Below are 18,862 nucleotides of genomic sequence, written 5' to 3'. Positions count from 1 at the left end.
TTAATAGGAACTAAAATAGAGTCATGGTGAACTAAATTATTTCTCCCTGCAAATCTTCAGGGAACATACTGAAATTATTTTCTCTTTCATAGAATGTTAGAGCTACAGGAGAGATTAGAGGTTATCTAGTTTGGCATCCTTGTTTATAGACAAAGTAAAGTGTGCCCGGGTCTTGCCTAAAGGTCACGCAGTTAGTGGTCATTCTTCTTTTTTTTTAATTTGAAGTATAGTTGATTTACAATGTTTCAGGTGTTAGTGGTCATTCTTAAAGTACTTCTTTTAAAGAAACATTTTGTTGTGTTTCCCTTCTCAAGGAATATCTATCAATAGAATTGCTTCCTCTGTATATGTTGGTGGCTTTTGGGACTATAATCCTCCTGATTTGTAGGAAAATAAAAGGTCATTTGTGTGGTTCTCTTGTCTTAGATTAAGCTTTATAGCTAGAAAATTTTGATGTTCCAGTTTGCTGTTCTTCTTCTGGTCCATCTTATAATCCTCCAGTGTTCAGCAATGCTTAAAGAAATGGATCTTGGGGCTTCCCTGGTGGCGCAGTGGTTGAGAATCTGCCTGCCAATGCAGGGGACACGGGTTCGAGCCCTGGTTTGGGAAGATCCCACATGCCGCGGAGCATCTAGGCCCGTGAGCCACAACTACTGAGCCTGCGCATCTGGAGCTTGTGCTCCGAAACAAGAGAGGCCGCGATAGTGAGAGGCCCGCGCACTGCGATGAAGAGTGGCCCCCACTTGCCGCAACTAGAGAAAGCCCTCGCACAGAAACGAAGACCCAACACGGCCAAAAATAAATAAATAAAATAGAAAAAAAAAAAGAAATGGATCTTTTTTTTTTCTTGGTTTGTTTTTTCAAGAGTTAACTTTCTATAACAATTTAATTTAGTTTATTTTGTCAAAACTCAATCCTAGGAATCCAAACTAAAGGTTTTAGTTGACTCCATATTCATAAGGTTCTCAAAAGAACAGGGACAATAAGGGCCCAAAGGGGACTTCCCTGGTGGTCCGCTGGTTAAGAATCTGCCTTCCAATGCAGGGGACGCAGGTTCAATCCCTGGTCGGGGAACTAAGATCCCAAATGCCGCGGGGCAACTAAGCCCAAATGTTGCAACAACTGAGCCCGCATGCCACAACTAGAGAGAAGCCCACATGCCACAACTAGAGAGGAGTCCGTGCAACGCAACAAAAGATCCCACGAGCCACAACTAAGACCTGATGCAGCCAAAAATAAATAAATAAATAAATATTTTTTAAAAAAAAAGGGCCCAAGGAAATTCTGGGATTAAAAATAGTAGAGTTTCCCATAAAAGACACAGCAGCCGTCTTCAATTTTCAAACTGCATTATATCAAAATAGTCATGGATCAGAGACTTGCACTGCACGGTACTTGGAAGTGAGCTTTATCTTTCAAAGGAAGACACATAGTTGGCTCCATATGTAGGCTTAATATATATATAAATAAGCACAGGCCTCAGATTTCTGGAAAACTGTCTTTTCAAGTTAATTTTTAAGGGACTTCCTAGTAGCGCAGTGGTTAGGAATCCGCCTGCCAATGAAGGGGACACGGGTTCGAGCCCTGGTCCGGGAAGATCCCACATGCCACGGAGCAACTAAGCCCGTGCGCCACAACTACTGAGCCTGCGCTCTAGAGCCTGCGAGCCACAACTACTGAAGCCTGTGTGCCTAGAGCCCGTGCTCCGCAACAAGAGAAGCCACCGCAATGAGAAGCCTGCGCACCGCAACGAAGAGTAGCCTCCGCTCGCCCCAACTAGAGAAAGCCTGCGCGCAGCAATGAAGACCCAACGCATCCAATAAATAAATGAATGAATGAATAAAATTTAATTAAAAAATTAATTTTTAATAAAACAAGATGGTATTACTTGGAAATTTTAGACATAGTAAATGTCATTAATTTAAATATAAATCACTTAACAATTTATAATTTCAAAAATGAAATGCCAAAGATTTCCTAGCCTAGTTCAAGTTACTATATAGACTCAAATGTACAAATTTACTATTTTTAATAGTCCAAAATCCAAATTGGCCCACATGGTCTGATTAGCATTTATATCATTCAAGAAAGAACTTAGGAAAAATTTTAATAAAATAGTTCAAGAACACAAAAGAATGTATGATGACCTATAGATAAGATATGAAGAATAACATGAATCCCAGCATAAGGAATAGCCGACTGGCAGTACCACTGTAGTCCCGTGGATCTACTCTGATCACATCCTCTTTCCTTGCCCACAAAGGTAACTTCCACATGACTTTTCATCCCTACCTGTTCCTTATATCCTTAAATAACACATGCTTAATTAAACTTTGTATGTTTTTGAACTTCATAGAAATAAAATGGAATCACACTGTTCGTATCCTTCTGCAATTTGCTTGCTTTTTTCACTCAGCACAGTTTGTGAGGTTCATCCATCTTGATATGTTTGACTGTTATTTATTCATTTTCACTGATGAGTTAATTAGAAATATCTTTAGTTATCCATTTTCCCATGATGAACATTTGGGCTGTTTCTCTTTTTATTCCACAATTACAAACCATGCTACTATGAACTCTTGTGCATGTTCTACTGGTACACATCAAGCTTCTCTGGTATATGAAAGTACCAGTGGAATTACTAGGTCTGAGGTGTTAATACATCATTACCTTTATTAGCTCATGCTAAGTTATTTTCTAATGCATTTGTACTAATTTACACTCCCAGTGCATAAAAGGTTCTACTGCTCCACATCCTTGCCAACACTTGGGATGGTCAAACTTTATAACTGTCAGTCTCATGGATGCATAACGGTATCTCTAAGGGGTTTTAATTTGCTTTCCCCTGATTACTAAGGAGATGCAGCATCTTTTCACTATGGTTTCATGAAGAGTGTCTGTGTTTATACATTTATTCATTTAAATTTAAATATTTAAGAAGTAAATTACTGTAAGAAAATTTTTAAATTAACATTTAAGTTACATTGAATACTGGTCAAAAGATATTAGCAACAGAAACAAGAGTAAGTGTTTTTGAGTCTTTCCTGACTCAGACTCTACATGTATTGTCTAGATTTTATACATTTAAAAATTTCAATTAATAACCAAGAATAAGAAGTAAAAAATTCTGATTAGTGATATAATTTCAGAGCCAAGGGAGAAATGGCTTTTCAAACCTCTTACCATGAGCAGTGTAAGGGAAACTTAAAGGTCTAAATACTGTTTAGTTTGAAAATGAATTTTAGGGATACAAAATATAAGCTAGAAGTAGTCATATGACCACCCGATAGTTATTTCCTAGGTACACTCACAGCAGATGCAAATAAATCATACTGTTACTAAAAACCACACACATTTGTGAAATAAGGCTTACGTGAGTTCCAAAACACTGGACTACCACATACCCAAGTAATGCTCATGTACTCGAACAGCTTCACAAAGTCCAGGGTCTTCAGAATCCAGGGGTAAAATTCCTGAAAATTAAAACGAGAAACTTAAGGGACACAAATCAAAAATGAATTCACCCCTAATGAGATGCCAGTAAGCATTAGTCTAAATTTTCCTCAGTGGAATTCTGAGGAAGGTTCCAGTACTAGTGTGAAGAAGGGAGAGATTTCAGAAATAAGGAAGGGAAGTAGATAGTTTATTTTCTGATACGAACACTATAATACCTGTACTACCTCTTTTTCTTCCTCTTCTTTCACCTCTGAGTGATGATAAAGACGATGGCTGATGTACAGAACAAAGTCAGAGTCCTGGGGGCATCTGTGCTCATCATTAAACTTGTCCCTGATTCACGGCTCCCTTCCCAGAGTTTGGTTCTATAGGATAGTGAGGTATGCTTCCAATAAAATCCCATTTTCCCCTGAGCTACTCTGATTTTATTTTTGGTCTCTTACAAAAAGGATCTTGAATAATACAATGTCACTGACTTCTTGGGCAGATAATAAAGATAAGACAGAAATAATAAATTCTCAAAGAAAATACCCAAGTCAAAGGCAACTGTGTTAAAAGCTGATGAAAACTTTCCTATAAATTTATTCTTAACAGCTTCAAGCATGCTGTAAAGCTATACATTTTCTAAGTCTATATGAATATTTTCCTATGAAGATTTTCTACAGAGAAATGGCAATTTCAAAGACTACTACTAAATGCATACTTTATATTTGTTTGTGTGAATGTCTAGGACACAAGTATAAATATATATTTTTGCAAAATGGTATTAACTATGGATTAAAAAAAAAAACCAATAAATTAAATGTCTCCAGTAAATTTTTAGTTTTACGAGGGTAGTAAGGGAGCAGCTCTATACAATTCAAGTCGGATGTGGAGAGAAGAGCTTCTATACAGCCAAGTCAGTCAGTAGTCTTCAAGCAGATGGATTGTGACTTTTCTTTTCTCTGGAGTCTTCAGTCTAACTATAGACCAGGGTCCTGTCAGTGAAGGGCTGCACCAAGGACAGCAACAACTATGGTCATCTTTCTATCATATCTACAGCCAAATATTGAAAAGTTTTAAATGTTCTGCTATTGCAATCAAACTCCCAATTCTCTTCATCAATGGATATTTGAGAGTAAATTCCAAAACTTAGGTAAGTACTTGCATATGAAGCAAGGTCACACTAAGCATCAGCAATTGCATAGGAGAAAAAAAAAAAAAGAAACAACAGTAAGACAGAGGACTTGAAATAGGACTAGGACCTATAACTTACCAGCTACTTCATCACCTGGTTGAAAGAATGATACCTTGCTTCCAACTAAAGAGTGGAGAAAATTAATAATCATTATTTTGAGGTTATTAAATATAACTGAACGATTAAAATAAATTTTAAAAGCCATGGATTAATAAAAAGTCACTAACTCAGCGAAAAAGTCAAGAACTTCTAGGACATTTTGATAGCCTGTAAGGACAGTAGGATAGAACATTTCAAATCTGGATTCTCTACAATATCTGGGCCATGTGGTTGTTGACACCGTAGAGCAGGATGTCTCTCCGTTCAGCTAAGGATGAGGGAATAAAGGAAAATAATCCACTCCACAGCTCTTATGATGATTACATTGGATATACTGGGTTCCACCCCTCCTGAGGCTAGTCCAATCTGTCATTGTTTGAGTTGTAAAATCTCTCACGCACAATGGGAATTCTGGTTAGAGTCACATATGAACTACTTTGATTTGGGATTATGGAAATAAGTTCAGAATGGTGCCAAGAAATTTTGGGGACTATACAGAAGTGATAGTTACATTTTCTCTTTGTGTGTAGAGAAAAGTCCTCCACCATCAGTCAATTCTTTAGAATATTTTTGTTCAAATAGTTACAAAAGGAAATGGGAGGAAAAAACCCAAACCTCATTGAATGCCTACTTGTGCCCAGAATTTTAGCGTGTTATCACATTTAATCTTCATGGCATACCCATTAAGTACCTATTATTACTCCTATTTAACAGACAAGGAAACTGAGGTGCAGCAGTGAAGTAAGGTAGAGCCTGAAATCTGGAAGTGGCGCCTCAGGCTGGCTCTGTCTGCAAAAGGGCCCCAGTTTGCTGCTTCTTTGGATCTCTTCTGTACCATTATCCCCCAATATTTTTGGCTTCTGTGCTTTTCTTTTTCCCTCCTGCTGAGGATTCGTGTCTACCTGAAATCACCCTGATCCTTTTTTCTTGGCTTCCTTCGTACTCCTCTTAATTGTCCTTCAAACAGTGGCATTGCCAAGGGTTCCATGCTGTCTGTCTCCTTCATTTTGACTCTCTCCCTGGATGAACTCATCACCCTTCTATAGTTTCAAACACAACCTATAAGCTGACAACTTTCGAATGTAACCAGAATCTTGTAAATCATTTCCTGCTTTTACCTGTTTTTAATTTCCCTGTTCCAGTCAATTATTAAGTTCTGCTGGCTTTACTTTCTCAGTATTTCTTGAATACATTCACTACCTCTGCTGCCACTGTCTAGGTTATGGACTTTGTCATTTTTTCTTTAAATTAATTATTTATTTTTGGCTGCACTGGGTCTTCGTTGCTGCGCGCGGGCTTTCTCTAGTTGTGGCGAGCGGGGGCCACTATTCGTTGCGGTGCGCGGGCTTCTCATTGCGATGGCTTCTCTTGTTGCGGAGCATGGGCTCTAGGCGCGCGGGCTTCAGTATTTGTGGCACGTGGGCTCAGTAGTTGTGGCACGCGGGCTCTAGAGTGGGGGCTCAGTAGCTGTGGCTCACGGGCTCAGTTGCTCCGTGACATGTGGGATCTTCCCAGACCAGGGCTCGAACCTGTGTCCTCTGCATTGGCAGGCGGATTCTTAACCACTGCGCCACCAGGGAAGCCCCATGCCGTTTCTTGCCTGTTGGTCTACTACCCAAACAGTACTCTTGCCTACAGCCTGCTTTGCTTCAAATCCACCCTTCTTATGGCCACTCTAATACTCTCTCTACAACCCAATCTGAGATAGGAGGCTCATCATGGGTCTGGCCCTTGCCTACCCTCTTGTCTCATTTTTTGGAGGGGAAGGAATCAGTGTTCCTATCATCATGAAAAGATTCTGTTCAATATCTTTTATTCTATGATCTCTGAAGGAGAATTTTCTTGACACAGTGGTTTTTTTCTGCCAAGTACCTTGCCTATGACTCATGTCCAGAACTTAATTTTGCTCTAGTAACACCGAACTCCATAATTCTTACATACATCACATTATTACCTGCTTCTGCATCTTTGCTCATGCTATCTTCTCTGCTGAGCGTGATTCTTGGAGAAGAATTCTCCTCCTGCCCACCCCTTACTGTCTGGCTAACTTACTGCAAGAAGCCTTTCCTGTTTCTGCTGGCTGGTTGGGCACCTCTCCTTGGAGCTTTCAGAATGAATTTGCCTATACATGTTTGTTTGCCTCTCCCCTAGATTGTGAACTCTTGGAGGGCAGGGACTTTGTCTTATTTATCTTCACATTCCAAGCACTGTGCAAGTGCTCATGAAATGATGAATAAAAAAATGAATGAATGAATGAATGAATAATTGATTGATCATCTTCTGGCTATTATAATTCTTATTTTTATTTTCGTACAATCCAAGCAGAAGAAAGGAGAGGGAATAAAATTATGATTTAGTTATGTTAGAAGATTACATTAAGTGTATCAGATGTATTATAGATTAAATTTACAGGTGAAATTCAAATAGTCTAATCCACATGATAATGCTCATTCATCCACTCACATATGCAAGAAGAGCAACCATAAAATGATTGATCATGAACTATTAGCAGAAAATATGAACACTACGTTTATTCAGAAACAAATTATTTCAAGTACTTAGGCTTACTGTTCTACATGTTAAGACCATTATTTACTAAAATTTTTCTTTATTTAAGGCAATCATAAAATGTTACTGGTTATTTCTCCCCAGAACCAATTTCAGATGAGCAAACTGTTTACCTTTTAAATACTCCATTTTAGGCATACTTTAAAAATTTAATGTGAATGTAGTTACCGACCATTATATAAATTTTGGCCCAAAGCCAACTTACACAAGTAATTTAGCTGGTCTGCAAATACCATAAAAAGGACAATACTGGTCATTCTATTCAATGTGATTACTCATGGATTTAAATACATAATCTCTAAATATTTACTAAACTGTAATAAGCTCTTCAATTATAAAATACCAATTTAGTTCTAGTTTTCTTTTTAATTAAAAAAAAGGGAAAACACTTCTGCATAATTAACTTTTATATTTGAAGAAGTGTGTATAATTTTATGTGTCAGTAAACCAATTAGCTACCATTTAATTTCTTTTATCTTAGAAAAGGAATACAGATACTTATATCTGTAAACTTACCATCTAACACAATTCCAGCAACTTCTCTCCCAACAGGAAAGAAATCCTTCTCCATCTTCATTTCTGCTAGAAGCTAAATAATGACAAAGGCTTGAATTTATTGTCAAGAATAAATCCGAACCTCTTTTCATATATGAGGAAAGCAAGAGCAAAAACCAAACCACATAAAAAGCAAATATGACTCCATTTTTGGCATCAAGACAAAAAGCAAGTAACTTTACAAAACAGGTTCCTCTATAGAGTAGGAAACCAAGTTTGCTGAGGAATTAGTGGACATGTAGGGCTTAGGTATGAGTATTACCATTCAAATCACCATCAACATACTTTAACATCTTTATTCTGCCAAATATGAAGGGAAATTATAGCCAGAACAATTTTCAGTTGGCTAAACACTTTGTACCAGTCACCTCATTTGGGTGGGGTGGGTTTGATTGTTTCTCACAAGCCTTGGGTTAGGGAGTAGGTGAGAAGTAGTGATGGATATACACAGGGAAACTGCCACATAATCTCAGGCTGGAGTTTCTTCTTTTAAAGGATAAATTATTTATTTATTTATTTATTTTTCATTTGTTTATTTAATTTACTTATTTTGGGCTGTGTTGGGTCTTCGTTGCTGTGCACAGGCTTTCTCTAGTTGTGGCGAGTGGGGGCTACTCTTCATTGCAGTGCGCGGGCTTCTCATTGCAGTGGCTTCTCTTGTTGCGGAGCACGCGCTCTCGGAGCACGGGCTCTAGGCGCACGGGCTTCAGTAGCTGTGGTAGGCAGGCTCAGTAGTTGTGGTTCACGGGCTCTAGAGCACAGGCTCAGTAGTTGTGGCGCACGGGCTTAGTTGCTCCGCGGCATGTGGGATCTTCCGGAACCAGGGATCGAACCCATGTCCCCTGCACTGGCAGGAGGATTCTTAACCACTGACCACCAGGGAAGTCCAAATTATTTATTTTTGAGAGATTATTATGTTGTTAGATTCTGACCACATTCAGCACTTGATTTTTAAAGTGACATAGTGTACATAGATAAGCCTGTAGTTTAAGCTCCTTTTATACCTTTCTAAAAGTATAGGAGTTACTATACTTTTATAATAATACTAGAGATGCTGAACATTATTTGTAGATATGTTAGTATTTTAGGAACAGTAAGTAAAAAGAAATTGAAATAATTTTCTTGTATATTTCCCTTAATTTTCAATTCTTTGATCTCCTATACATACTTCATTGCCAGAAAAGTCTCTTTCTCAATGTGGAACTTTACCTTTTTCCTAAGATGTTCACATAACATTCTTACAGAAACATTTGGTGTTTTACAGTATTTATTTTTTATGCAGAGCTAAAATCATGGTTATGGCAATTGCACCCTGTTCTCCTTCGCTTACCATAAGCATCTTCTCACATTCCTACAGTTTTCTAATCATTATGATTAATAGTTGTTGTAAAATCAAACTGATTTCACTGTAATTTACCATTTCTTTCTGTTAGACATGGAGATAATTTCCTAGACCGGCATTTGAATGGATTTTTTGTAGTTTTAAAAAGAATATCTTGGAAGGGCTGAACATAGAACTCTGCAGATAAGGAACAGTAGATTATCCCCAGTGAAAGGACTTCAGGGCATCTCACTAATTCACTTCTCAAGTCATGCTCATGTTACAGAATCGCCCAGTGGAAGCCTATACCTTTGTTCTGTAATTTCCCTAAATGTGACTTTATTGAAGAAAACTTTTAGATCCCTAGAAATTATGCTGACATTATAAGCCAATAAGTTAAGGGTCCAATAAAACTATAGTATTCATCTTTATAAAACTGAGTAAATGGGCCTGCTCTATTTATCATGGCACATTTAACCATACTTCATTTATTTACCATTTGAAGACTTTCCATGTACTTCGTGGTCAATAATGGAAGATTACTGTGGGGTGGTGTGAGGTGGTGTATGAGAGAGAGAGACAAAGAGAAATGACAAGAAGAATATGAACCCTATCAAGACATTGATTAGAAATATCTACAGACTAGAGACTTAATAAATTAATTTTAGGTTTCTAGTTTCTATTTTTACTATAATTAAACAGTCACTTCTTCCTTGATTATAGGCCTTAGTAATTATAAATTCTCAGCTTTTCACAATGTAAAGGAGTTTATAAAATATTTTCATATAATAATATGAAATGCATGACTTCAATTAGGCTAATAATTTACCTTAATATAGAAATACACAAATGAACATTTAATCTTTTTCCTAGCTGTTCTATTCTTCTAAGAATGATAATTTCTTCGTACTCAGAATTCAGTTGTTATTATTATAATTTTTGTACGCTAAATATATCGTGAAACTCTCATTTGACTTTTGGCCAAAATAAAAGCACCAATACCTTTGTATTTATACCTTTGTATTTATCTGGCTCAGAGCACAAGCTTTAACTTGAAGCTTCACATAGTTATCCTCTGTAACAGGAAGATTTTCCTAGAACCAAATAATAAAATAATTACACATTCCTTTTAGAATATGCCTTCATGTCGCAAAAATTTTCACATAATTGAACAAAATCAAACAGGCTCCAAATCTTACACCTAACTTAACTGAAAAAGGTACAAACAATTATCCTATAGTATATAATACAAAAGAATATAGGGAATTTGGGGGTAAAAATTGTAAAAAGCCTTAGTTAGGGTACATATTTTGAAAAGGTACTTAAGATACTGACAGGGATATATGTGTAGGCAATGAACACAGGATAACGAAGTAGAGCAACAAATACTGTACCTCATTTTAATTTAAATAATCTCAAAGCATCAAACCTTCATGCAGGGATAGCCTTAAACACATACACATAATATATGCACCGTAATGATTATGGAATTTTCTTAATGCTATAAATAAAGTTTGTTAGTGTCATTTGTTAATCTCTGCTTTATTTAACATCTGTCTTGGACATTTCAGCATGCGCCATGGCACTCTGGGGTCAAAATACAAACTTAATGGAACTTAATTATTCCTCATATTTCACAGCTAGATATAACTGCAAAGGCAAAGATATTTTCAGACTCAGGTACTCAATGCCATCCACCAATGACACCAATAATTAAAATGCTTTCTTCAACCCCTGATATGCCCCAATATTAGATCAAAAGTTGGCTAGAACAGCTACTTGCACAGTGCCTCCTGTGTTCTATCAAAGGGATCACTGCGTTTAATTTGATATGAACACAATATTCTGGGATATCCCTTTTTAAAACTCAGATTTGATAATATTTGGTGATAACACGAATATATTCAACAATATCGATGAATTTGTGGATTTTACTCATGATTGTGTGAACCTGGTGATGACTGCTCCTGAGAGCCAATCAAAACTCTTAGACCTTTCATCCTGACCCAATGGTAGAAGCCAAGCTGTCTGAGGTTTAGACTCCTAACTTAAATGATTTTGGAGCTGTAGAAAGATAACACAGAAAAACTGGATTGTGTTCATGAGCCGGAAATTCTTATTACTACTATGAAATATACAGGCACTATGAAATACATATAGCACTTAGTTTTCATCCCTAAATTTACAGTGGGATAATGACTCTGGCCTGCCACAAACCTTTCAATCAATCACCAATGTATGAAAATTCTACTATCTGTGCTTAAAGTGGTAAAAAACTGGAAACCATTTAAGGCTTAGTGAATGAGGTAACTTCGCACAGCTCAGAAGTTAGTGTGAAAAACAATGCTTTTCCACCTCTTTCATTTCCCAATATGAGAGAAAGTATTTTCTGAAATATGCCTACAATCTGAAAACTCACTTTACTGTGGTATTCAAAATAAATTGGGTTAATTTTGCAACACATAAGACTACTGAAGTTGTTCTGTTTTCCTAGTATCTTTTATGCCACCACGCTGAGGAACTAAAAACTCCTTTGTAGCAACTCTTTTAAAAAATATAGTTATACCACAATATGGACCACTGTTTTCACATAAGATTAAAGTAATTTATAGGGTTTCACTTAAGTAATTTTCACTCATTTAGTTCAACTCAAAATAATTTGTAACAGGCCATTTAAAACTGGGTCTGTCACATATGGAAAATACACTATCTTGTTTCATTTAATGATTAAACAATTTTTCTTACCCTTTCTTGGAACACAAATGTTATTTCTTCACTTGTAGAACTCTGTTGAAAATATAAGCCTTTCATAGTCACCTAAAAACAAAAAAAGAAAAAATATACATGAAATAAACTAATCAACAAAACGTCTTCCAGATCAAATGAAAGTAAAAATTGAAAAATAGTGCTGGCAAAGGATAAAATGACAACTCTAAGTGTTGTCTTCAAACGAATTCAGGTAATAGTTCTTGAAAGCAATCAAACAAGATAATACGCAACAATCTCTGGTACGCATTTGAGAATGGGCTTATAGTTCAACCTTTCACACAAAGGTGAGCATGTGCTTAACTTCATTTTACTGTTCAATAAAAATTTTGAGATGTACTTGAAAAAATTAGAAAAACCTTATGCAGGCCAGAGGGCTCAATTTTCATAACCAAAGGTGTCATTGAAAGGGCTTTCAAAGTCTTAAAAAAGACCATTAAAAAAGGAAAAAGTGGACAATGAAGACACTCATTGAAATTGTACCCCTAATTCCTCTGTATCAGTTTATAAGCCATTTAATGGAAGTATTTAAACCTGTATTCTGCGGACTTCTTGAAGCATCTCTAAGGCTTCACAACTGTTTCTTTAATTTTCATAGTAATTGCATGACAAGACTATTTTTTAAATGTAAATTTTATAGAAGTACTGTATAAAATACACATAGAAGGACTTCCCTGGCAGTCCAGTGGTTAAGACTCCATGCTTCCAATGCAGGGGGTGCAGGTTCGATCCCTGGTCAGGGAACTAAGATCCCACATGCTGCGTGGTACAGCCAAAAACCCAAACAAACAAGCAGAGGAAAAGTTACCAAAAAAAAATTAACTAAAAAAGAATATACATAGAAAAGTTCACAGATCCTAAGTGTATAGCTTGCTGAATTTTACAAAGTGAATGTGGCCATGTCATAGCAGGAAATACATCACTAGAACTCCAGAAGCTCCCTCGTTCCCCTTCTAGTCACTACCTTCCCCTCCTAAGGACACTCAATATCCGAGTTTTAAGAGCAGGTGAGTTTTGTCTGTTTTTTACTTTATACAAATGAAATCATGCTCCTTTATGTTTAGTTTCTTTCTCTCAGTGTTATGAATTTCACTCATGCTGTTGCCTGTAGTTGTATTTATTTCATTCATTCTCATTGTTATATGGTATTCCATTGTATGAATAAATTACTATTATCCATTCCACTAAAGATAGACATTTGACTGTTTCCAGTTAAGGCTTTTACAAATTATCCTGCTAAGAACATTCTTGTACATATTTTTTGGTGAAAGTAGTACAGTATTATTCAATTTATTTTATGGATGAGCAAACTGAGACTTACAGAGGCTAAGGCACATACCTAGGGTCTCATAGCACCCCCTGGGCTAGAGCTGAGACAAATCAGGTGCTACCAACTCCAAAGTCATTTCTCTTAACCATTATATTTAATGGTTTTCTATTGAGCTGCTAACATTAGATGTATCACTTAAAACTAGAATCCTATCTCCTTTAGTTTAGGATTGATAATTAAGTGCTTGTTGACAGAACTAGCAACCCAACTTGTAAGGCTCACTGAAAAATGAAAACGGGGGGAAACTTGTCCAGAAATTATTAAAATTTCAAGATGGTGACAGCCAAGCATTTAAACCAAGCCTGAGTCCCTTCTGAGTGTGAGGTCCAGTGTGACTGCACAGGTCCCGTGCTCATGAAGCCGGCCCTGCAAGCAGAATCTTAGTGGATCTAATGGATGTCTATAGTGGATTTTTACTGAGCAGTTCAGTAATGGTTGCTACTTTCTAGAAGGTAATAATCAAATGCTGGAACTAAGAGAAATGAGTACACATTCCAGACATTTATAGAAATTATGTATGTAGCATCTATCAACAAAGTATATAAAGAAAAGAAGAGCCAGGTAGGAAGATTAAATTAAGTCTAGCCCTCTGGTTAGAGAAGCCCTCTGGGGTGGGTGTGTGCACGCGTACATACATCAATGTGTTTGTTGGGGTGGTAGGGGAGAGGGGAAGAACCTAAGCACAGAACAGCAGCTATGCATTCCCTTTTATAGAAATCTAGGCTCTTCTGCCTAGTTGTAAAGGCTGTCTAAGATGCATACCCACTGTCCCTAGTCTACCTTACTCCCCCCCATTTTTCCAACACATACCCTGTCTGATCTAGTCAGCATGACTTCACACCATATGGCCACCGCTGTCTCAGGGCTCCAGGCATTGCCTGCTCTCTCAGACTGTGCAGTACTTACGCTATAGATTCTGTGAAGTAAGTAAAGCTCAAGTCCTACTCCCTATCTGAAATCACCTCCCAGTGACGTGCAATCTCCCCCATCTGTCCCATGCTTCTAGATTTCATTGTTACATACTAACAAACAAAGCCTTGCTTTATTCACTCACTAACTAGTGGGTTTTCCCAGCTATTGCTTCAAAGAATCAATATTCCTTATTACGAAATAAATAAATCTCTGCTCCTACTCAGTCTGGAGCTACTGGAGTTGCCTTTTTGAGAAATGAAATAATTACACATCAACATCTTGATTTCAAAGTGTCTCCCTTTGTAATTCTGGAAGCCACTGTCTTTCCTGCCCATTGCATCTGAGAACATACGGCATGTCTCCCAGATCAGCAGTCACATGGATCTCATACTGTATGCACCTGTATGCACCATACAGTATGCACCACCCTGGAAGCTGTTTGTGTGAACCCCTAGTGTCCCTTAAGACAACTGTTATATACATAATACTGCCAGTATTTTTGGTCTGATCGTCCTAAATAGTTCCTCCAAATTAGGTTACAATCAGTCTGGCTGGTAGAAAAAAGTAATGTTTAGTTGGTCCAATAAGGAAACATGTGGGAGCAAAAAAACCCCTCAAAGTTACAAAGTGAAGAAAGAGAAGTGTTTTTACAAAAGTGGCCAGAAGAAAATTGAGGAACTATTACTTGTTTTGCAACCCCAAAAATGAATACTAAGTTCTTTTTTTAATTAATTAATTAATTTATTTATTTATTTATTTTGGCTGCGTTGGGTCTTCGTTGCTGCACAAGGGCTTTCTCTAGTTGCGGCGAGTTGGGCTACTCTTCGTTGCGGTGCGTGGGCTTCTCATTGCGGTGGCTTCTCTTGTTGCAGAGCATGGGCTCTAGGCGCACAGGCTTCAGTAGTTGTGGCAGGCAGGCTCAGCAGTTGTGGCTCTCAGGCTCTAGAGCACAGGCTCAGTAGTTGTGGCGCACGGGCTTAGTCGCTCCGCGGCACGTGGGATCTTCCGGGACCAGGGCTCGAACCCGAGTCTCCTGCACTGGCAGGTGGATTCTTAACCACTGCACCACCAGGGAAGTCCCAATACTAAGTTCTTAACAGGGAGAAAATGGTAGAATGGATGATATTCAAGTCCCACTAAGTTTCTCAGGCACTGGTCCAGATTAAATGGAACACTTAGTCCATTATTTAACAAAATTTTTATTGAATGTAAAGATATTTGCACACAGGAAATAAAATAACTGAACACCTCATAAAATAAAAATATAAATTAAATGTATACTATTTATCATGCCATTTCCAAGGATGAATGTCATGTAACCTCAAAATTATATATTCTACTGTAAGTTTTCCTTTATCAAAAAAGTGCTACGTAAAACTTTTAAATAAAAATAAATCTGTTTAAAAATATAGGCTGATGTAAAAAGCCCTATAAAAAGCATAAAGATTTTAAAATTTTCCAGGTACATCTGATTTTAAATATATTTGACATAAGTCCACAAATGGAAGGTTATGGTTGTAATACTTTAAATTTTTATAATGGTAACATATGAAAAATTTGGAGAAACAAAAATTAAGACCTCTATTTTAAATAATTTTTGGTACAAAGCAGAATAAGGAATTTGCATAAATTAAACACTTACCATAAATAACACCAAGAAAGTAGTTAAAGAAAGTACTAATCTTTTAAGGAATTTCTAAAAAAAAATCAATGGGAAGAAATTTCAAATGGTTTCATCTTAGTTATAACAACATGAACTCCACTTGCTCTTCCCCTGCTACACTATGCCCCAAGGAGCTCATCTATTAATAATTGTAAATAAAACCTCTACAGATCATTCCTTATCTACACTTTCAGACCAAAAGTGTTCTGAGTATCAGATCAACCTCAAAATCAACGGACATAAAACTAGACTCTTTTTTTTTTCCCCAAACAAGATTTTGCTGTACCAAACTTCAGTCATCGAGGATATTTTAGAATCTATCATAATTCCTTCCTCTGCATTAAGTTATCAACCATAAGGCTTCCTTTTCCTTTACAATGTCCTGGCTTACCTGCTCATTTTAGATGTTAGCACAAGCGATGGGCTAACACTGCAATGCCTCAGGCCTGGGCTATGGCCACAGGCTGCTGAATGGCTTCCTTTCTTTCCTTCATCCAATACACCTGTTACTCTATGGACAACTTAAGCCTGAAAGTCCAAACTCTTCTTATATGCTCAATTTTCCATTTTTCCCCAACACAAACTTTACAATTTGGTGGCCACTTCAGGTTCAGGATTCAGTTTTAATGCTTCTAACCCACCCTAATTCTTATTTTAAGGAAAGCACAGATACACTGTCAAGCAGCTAGGCTACCAAAAAAACCAGATGAAGTCAACTCTGAAATGTTGGCCCATCATGCTGGGCCTAGTGTACAGCATTATGATACTAGTTGGATTGTTAGGGGTAAATCTTCAGTTATATTGAAGAGGTGACAATACTAAGTTTTAACAATGTTCTTACCCATCTGTGGGACTTTTCATACATATCCACATATCAGAGAAAGAAGTATGTCAAACCATGTACCCATAAAACATATGGTCAGCATAATCAAAGTAACTAACTGGAGGTTTGGTTCAAATACCATACTTTGCAGGCTGTGGAGGAGACTGGTAGTCCTAACTTGATAGGCCAGCTCTGCTTCTTAAAGAGGGAGGCATATCCCTACATTGTGCAGGCAACAGTCTCTAGAAATCCGTATATTTTAAGGACACTTTACATAAGCAATGAATACACAGGTGTTTGGCTACATACTGTTCTCCTGGGTCTGTTACAAGATGGGCATGGGAGACACTGTGATAGTGGCTCATACCTAGCTAAACCTGGAAAGCGTTTCTAGCTAATAACATGTATTATAAGAACTTTTTATTTCACATTTTAGGTATATAATTTAAAACTTAGGAAAATGCATGAAGTTGCATGGTCCCTCTTACTAGATGGATTTAAACTAGAGGCTGGATACACATTTACAGTGGCATCATAAAGGAGATTCAAGCATCAGTTGAGGAGGTCGGGGGATGAGATGACCATCACAAAGTCTCTTCTAATTATGAGAATCTAGATTTATATGAACATTATCAAGACATACTCAATTCAATGTATACAAGTGACGCATAATCTTTACATCTCACACAACCTGAGATCTAAAGATAGGTGAAGAATTAGGAAAGGAAAAAAAGTTTTTTTGATACGGGCTTTAGGCGGAAGCAACAACAAGAGGCATTTGATTGGATACGTCAAATTGTTGCCTATATATGCAACAAGTGGCTTCAGCAATGACCTCTTTTGAATCACAAAAGAATTTCTGATTAATTCTCCTGCCTCCAAGAGAGCTTAACTATTGTTATTTGTTGATTTACAAAATACCTTTTCACTTAAGAATTCTTACTAGTAGGACCCCCTTGCTAGTACTGCTGGGGGGTGGGTAGTGGGTTGATAGGGGAAGTGGGATGGTTATTAATTGAAAGATTAGAAATTTTTGTTCCAGTTTCTATTTGATGTAGGGCCATTTAATATAGTAAGATCTAGAACGACAGAAACTTAACTTTCATTTATATTTCTGAATTAGCATCATATTTTCCCATACTGTACTACTGGGGAACAGTGGAGCCAATGGTGGCATGAATGACAGTCATCCCTTCCTGCTGGCTTAATCATGTGACACTGGGACAATGCAGGTGATGAGGAAGATAAGCAATTGAGGGATCCTCCCTGTATCTCTAATACTGTCTCCCTCTTCTCCAACTGACTTAAGGGATGTTCTTCTCCACAGACTAACATTACTGCAGTTTGTCAACACTTAGTTTTCTAAATCACTATAGGATTTTAAATCATTTCTTACTTCAGATGCAAAGTAGGAACTGTAATTTTGATTAAATATTTACTAATAAATTCACAATCAAGGGAAAATAATTCATGAGATGTCACCTTTATTATAATGTATAAAAAGAGAAGAAAATTATTTTGCAAAATACTACATTTTAGCATTATGTGGATATGTGTGTTTTTGCTTTTCTACTCATAAAACTCTCATTAGCTCAACGTATACTGTTTATTGGGTCTAGAAAAATCATTAATAAAGCTGTCTTTGAACTATTCTATGTGAAGTTCACAGGAGCAAGAAAACATTTTTATCAATTAAAAAAAGATTTCACCAAAAACAAACCCCCAAAACACTGTGATTCCATAGTGAAACATTTTAAGAATTCCCAAGCCTTCCCTTTTTCCTCCTTCAAGGAGGTGCACAAATAAACCAAGACACATTACTGTCCAGGGTACAGTACTGGTTCAAAGGCCTATATATCTCCTTGAGGTTTTGTGCACTCTTCTTCAATCTAGAACTCTGATTTTGAATGCACAGCATTTCACTGCAACTGACAGGCAACTTTGCCTTGTATGGTGAACCCTCTCTTTCAAATCTGAATGTCTCATCCTCTGCCATCTAGAGCAGAGGTATCAATAAGTTGAAATTAGTGATAAAAGGTAATAATTATACAGTGCAGTGATTGATGGATACGATTTAGAAGTCATAACTGACCCTACCCTGAATCCTGGCTTTCCTACTTATTCACTGTATGACTTGGGCGTATGACGTAATTTTAACCTTCTGGGCCTTAGATTCCATACCTATAAAAGAG

General features: G+C 37.1%; 1 protein-coding gene across 5 annotated transcripts in view; it reads right to left on the bottom strand.

Annotated features, from left to right (window-relative positions):
- CRYZL1 (crystallin zeta like 1) overlaps nt 1-18,862 on the bottom strand; it is a 33,332-nt gene that overhangs the window by 12,636 nt on the left and 1,834 nt on the right. For all 5 annotated transcript variants that reach the window (XM_061192889.1, XM_061192891.1, XM_061192892.1 and 2 more), the window contains exons 2-6: nt 11,922-11,993; nt 10,193-10,270; nt 7,817-7,889; nt 4,712-4,756; nt 3,405-3,473 (exon numbers count right to left, since the gene is read on the bottom strand). In XM_061192889.1, the coding sequence (XP_061048872.1) occupies nt 3,405-3,473; nt 4,712-4,756; nt 7,817-7,889; nt 10,193-10,270; nt 11,922-11,993 (337 nt within the window). The remainder of the gene's footprint in view (nt 1-3,404; nt 3,474-4,711; nt 4,757-7,816; nt 7,890-10,192; nt 10,271-11,921; nt 11,994-18,862) is intronic.

Source organism: Eubalaena glacialis, chromosome 6 (assembly GCF_028564815.1).
Source record: "Eubalaena glacialis isolate mEubGla1 chromosome 6, mEubGla1.1.hap2.+ XY, whole genome shotgun sequence".
Classification (NCBI taxonomy): Eukaryota; Metazoa; Chordata; class Mammalia; order Artiodactyla; family Balaenidae; genus Eubalaena; species Eubalaena glacialis.
The sequence above is the reverse complement of the archived record's forward strand: the minus strand, read 5'-3'. Positions and strand labels throughout refer to the sequence as shown.